At 34.4% G+C, this 5083-nt stretch overlaps 1 protein-coding gene across 1 annotated transcript; it reads left to right on the top strand.

The window, feature by feature from the left end:
* The first annotated feature begins 766 nt into the window (after window positions 1-766).
* On the top strand, window positions 767-4660 carry LOC108774844 (anti-sigma-I factor RsgI2). The gene is made up of 6 exons (XM_018541052.1): window positions 767-816; window positions 1680-1793; window positions 1872-2015; window positions 2215-2268; window positions 2584-2746; window positions 3542-4660. Exons 1-6 carry the CDS (start codon window positions 790-792, stop codon window positions 4357-4359), a joined length of 1320 nt encoding a protein of 439 aa, XP_018396554.1. The 5' UTR covers window positions 767-789; the 3' UTR covers window positions 4360-4660.
* The last annotated feature ends 423 nt before the right edge of the window (window positions 4661-5083 follow it).

Consider the following 5083-nt stretch of genomic DNA (forward strand, 5'->3'; position numbering starts at 1 on the left):
AGAATACATGAGAATGACACAAAGCCCGATTATTTAAGAAATGATTAATCACATCGATTTATCTTCATGTTTTATAACGAAGTAAGCTAATCATCACTTAGTCATACATAATATATCAAAATAATTGAGAGAGTGGTTTAACATTCAATCAGCCAACAAGAAAAATACATCAGTACTGTAATTAAAGGTTGATGCAGAAATCGATTTGATCAATGCAATGCGATCCATTAAGCCTTACGAAAATTCGCTCATTCGCTCTTCATCCTTAAAAGCCTTCCATGTTTCTTTCAGTGATAATGTCTCGTATTTGGAGATATGCGACTGTGATTTGAATCGTATCTCGAGAGAAAGAGAAAAAGAAGAAAAAATAAGAAAACTCGAAAGATCAATGGACTGTAAAAATCCGCGGAGTGTGGAACTGACATATATCGATTTGCATAAATTAGCGCGATCATTTTCATGAAGTTGGTTTTAACCGAATGCTTGTTGAAAGATGTGCGCCTTTCTCAGAGACTGGTTGACAAAAGATAACGGCGAGAGCAACCGTCGCTAAAATGTTCGCATTAGCCTTTTATTCAAAAATTCGGAGAACAGTGTCAAAGAATATTGAGCGAGCGAGTGTGCGAGAGAAGTTGGTGGAGTAAATTAAAAAATCTAGTTCTGCCAATGCCACCGGATTGCGACATGTGGAGGAAGATCGTCTTGGGGGGAGGAAGACTCCGAAGTATAAAAGATCGAAATGTCTCCAGGCAGATGTTCAACTCATCGCCCTGACATCATACGGCTAACATGAAGCTTCTCCTGTTCACGATTGTGGTAAGAGACTGCCTCACTTCCGTTGTCTTCTTATCTCCAAAATTGTGATTATAGGTACCAAGTTTCACGAAACGATTTTGCGGCATTTTCATTATTTTCAATTTGCAATTTTCTCTGGGGCTTCCTCCCTCTACAATATTTTATTAAAAAGTTAAATACAATTTAGGAGAAATCTGTTTGCAATTTGGTTTCCTAAATTGAGATTAGTAAGTCAGTTTAGTGTAGAACATAAAAACAAAAGCATAAAGTTATAATATAATAATATTTATATATATTAAAGAATGGCAAACAGTAAATTTCTTTTAAATAATGTATTATAATATTATAATTTAAAAAATTTATGTTAAAGAAAATAAATATATTATGTAACATTTTTTTAAATAAGAAATTGTTAATTATGTATTAAATAAATTATGACCTACTTCTACCGTAAATTGTCAATTGTATCACATTTGCATTTTGTGATCTTTCAAGAGATACAAAAAATTTCATTTTATTGCGCGAAATGTCGTAGACGACACGTGGAAGTCAGATACTTTTGCATTTATTAAAATGCGTGAATCTCGTATCAATTTCATAATATTTAAATTTAATTGCCGAAGCCGATTTAAAATTGCATAACAAACTGCAAAACGATAAATGAAAAGAATTCCGTCAGCTTGTCAACGAGAGTAATATAAATAATGTAAACAATTAAGAAACACCTCTAAAAAGACTTTATCTTCTATTTCATTAATATATAGTATATTTGATAAATATATGTAACACATATGAAGACAATAAAATACTGTATTATATACTTTCTAAACTGTATAATTATATTATTATGTTTTACTTATATATGCCAAACGTTATATTTTCAGGTTTGCTTCGCGGCAGCTCTAGCAGTGCCAACTGATAAGCAAAAGAGGGACATCCTACCGGGCGATCCACGTTACGGAACCGAGCACGATCATCATCACGGGAACGAAAATGAGGTACAAATCTTGAAAGCCGCCGGCGGCTACGTAGGTTCTTACACGGTTCCAGACGACACAGAGGACCATTCATTCCAGGTACAACCTCAGCAAACCTATGGACCACCTAGCCACGTACCCGGCAAGCCTTTGGGAACTGATTTCTTCGCAACCAGTGATGCTGACAAAACTCCTTCCGTCCTCGTGCCAGCTACCTCCTACGGAATACCCGATACTACTCAGGTAACTAAAAGCTCACCAGAATTGTTCAATCGTGTTGGATTTATATAAATATCATACTGATAGAAGGGTAAAAGAGTTATAAAATTATTTATTCTCCTTACAGTAAAGTCATTAAAATTCGTTATTAAAGGTATAGTATACATGAAAATTTATGACTTAATGAATCGTAGTATTAACTAGAATTTGCTTTTCTATATAGATTTTTACCAATCTTCTTGGATCCGTTGATGACAAAAACTCTGCTGCTATAAAGGTACGTATAGTATATCGATCATCTCGTTTCTTCACAATCATAACTTGACAGAAATTTATAAATTAATTTGCTTGAAATCTTAATTTATGTGTTAGTTGTGCATCTGTTATCTTCTATCTTGCAGCTTATTTATTTTTACTTTAATCTTAAATATCTTTTTAATTTGATGCTGAATTCTGATTTTTTGGCATCGTAGCAAAATTTAAATTTTATGCTTTCATTGCGCTCATTCTTAATATATGTATTTATTATTAGTATTCTACATTTTTGTCATACAATTTTTAAATACATGTATAAATATCGAATTCTCCATAGACGACCATCCAGGAACATCCGAAATTCGACATTGTGCATGTGCAGAAAACCGCAATTCCAGAGCACCCAACGGGTGTTCACAAGCACGTGGAAACCGCTTCGCAAACTGTCTCCCTTCCGCAAGTGAAGGTGACGACTTCTCATTTGCCCACTGAGACCCAAGGTGAGCATTGATCTACCAAGAATTTACGATCTCCTTCAGTTGTGCCGCACCCGTTGAGAATTTACGGCTGTTCTTCTAAATTTACATTAGACTTGTAAAAACGTGAATACCGTTTACACCAAGTTACATAAGATATTTGAAAGATATTTTGAGTTTTCATAACGGTCCAAACATTTGCCATTCGAGGTCAAATACGAGAGTCACGTAGAAATATTTTAACGCTCGACTAATGTTGAGATGATATGTGAAAACACTTGTCACGGTCTAAATGATTTGCTCGCCTTTCATCAAAAATGTATGCAAAGACGTTATGCTTAACATATGAATATTTATTATGTTATATAATTGGATACAGTTTCTTTAACCTCAGTGTTTATTCACTTTATTTTCGATTAAAAAGAAACCTATATTTCTTTAAATTCGGTTTTTTAAATTCTACATTTTTTTGTATCTAGTGTGAAAGATACAGATTTACGTAATTTAGGAGAAACCAAAGTAAAAAGTTTTTTTAATGTTTAAAAATAGATAAATAAGTATTAAATATATTTAATCGGTAATTTATTTATCAGTTTTATTTTGTTTAATTATAATTATTTTGTTTACTATTAATTTAATCGGCAATAATTAATTTATTGCCGTAAAGATTTGCGTTTTCAAAAAATTATAGATAAAGAATTGACAGATCATTTTTTTATATTATATAGCCTTAGAGGAAAAAATAATTATATAAATAAAATTCTACACATAAAAGATGAATTAAATGTATTTAAAAATGTAATATTTTTTCTGTTTCAGGCGTGTCCTCCTTATTTTCCTCTATCAACACTTTCCCCAGCTATGCCTCGTACTCTTCGTACAACAACATACCCCTGAAAACCGTGGATCACCATCTGCAAGTGCAAGTACCTCACCCGTATCAAGTACCGGTGACCAAGCACGTCCCTGTTCCCGTTGCAATCCCGCACACCGTCGAGATTCCTAAACCCTACTACGTTCGCGTGCCCCAGCCTGTTCAGGTCACCGTAGATCGTCCGTACCCCGTGGAAATACCCCGTCCGGTACCGTACCCCGTTCACCATTACGTAAAAACCAGTGTGCCAGTTGCTCATCCAGTTGCTCATGCAGTTGCTCATCCAGTTGCTCATCCAATTGTTCATCCAATTGCTCATCACGTGACGGTGGATACCAAGGCTAATCCAGTACAGACCTTCTTTGACAATTCCCAGTTGACGTTCCAAAACGTGCTGTCAAACCTACCGACTTTCTCAAGTCCTCTGGAAGGCTTCCAGAATCCGTTCGAGAACTTCGAGTTACCCAGTCTGCCTTTCGTACCGCCCTCTTTTCCGTCTTTACCCTCAGTTCCGTTCCTACCTCAGCAACCCGCCCCGGTTAGCGTGCCCTCTTCGATCAGCAGCGACTCGGTTACAGTTGACAATCCAGCGCTGAAGGTTGAAACCATCACGGTCAAGCCGTTCAAACCCGCCGTCGTGCAACCGAGCAAACAAGCATACAAGCCCTCCACCGCGTGTGCTGGATGTATTGTTTCTTCTGCCACAAGCAACAAACAAGAATATGTGCAACCCACCGATGCCAATGGTGGTTACGTATACTAGAATGTTTATCTTGTAATGAACGTTGAATAAGCTACTGGAATTTCTTAGTAGAGATACATAATTACACGAAAGATTACTCAACGACGACTTATCCCTGAAGTGTCAAATCGATCGGAAAGTTCGCTTGTGCTTTTTCTTTTATAATAGATTATTTTGATTGATACTTAACTTCATAAGTAAAAGAAAAATACTTGAAAACTTGCACTAGTTACTTTCCTGATGATACTCATATCTTCGATTGAATCGAAGCTATTGGGAAAGTCTTTCTTTTCCTAGGTACCAACTAGAGATACTATTAAAAACGACAATCTGTGGATAAATTTTCATGTTTATCAAGTGATTTCGGTAAATCTGAAAATAATTGAAGAATGTAAATATTGACTGTTCTTTTTATCAATCTAATAAATAAAATATTAAATTTATGATTATGTAGATGTTTTATAAATAAGTATATATTTATACAATGTATAATAATATACTTTATTCCAAATTTTTTTATGCGCGTCATCATTTACATAGATAATTAACCATGAATGATAACATGGAAATAAACAAATTTCTATAAAACTATCGAGTTTTAAGTACCCTATCAGCGTCTAGATATTTTTTAAAGAAATTTTAACTTATATTTTAATGGTACTTTACTTAAAATAATCAAAATAACATTTCTGTTATTTAATTTTTATAAGCCTTTAGAGAATCACAAATGTAAAATTAAATAGTT

Source organism: Cyphomyrmex costatus, unplaced genomic scaffold, assembly GCF_001594065.2.
Source record: "Cyphomyrmex costatus isolate MS0001 unplaced genomic scaffold, Ccosl1.0 scaffold275, whole genome shotgun sequence".
NCBI classification, from domain to species: Eukaryota; Metazoa; Arthropoda; class Insecta; order Hymenoptera; family Formicidae; genus Cyphomyrmex; species Cyphomyrmex costatus.

Bases quoted from the DNA above. Each gene is read 5' to 3' on its own strand.
- LOC108774844 (XM_018541052.1), top strand. From the start codon at position 790: ATGAAGCTTCTCCTGTTCACGATTGTG. The intron at 817-1,679 runs GTAAGAGACTGC...TTATATTTTCAG, and splicing joins TTCTCCTGTTCACGATTGTG to GTTTGCTTCGCGGCAGCTCT. The intron at 2,747-3,541 runs GTGAGCATTGAT...TTTCTGTTTCAG, and splicing joins TTTGCCCACTGAGACCCAAG to GCGTGTCCTCCTTATTTTCC.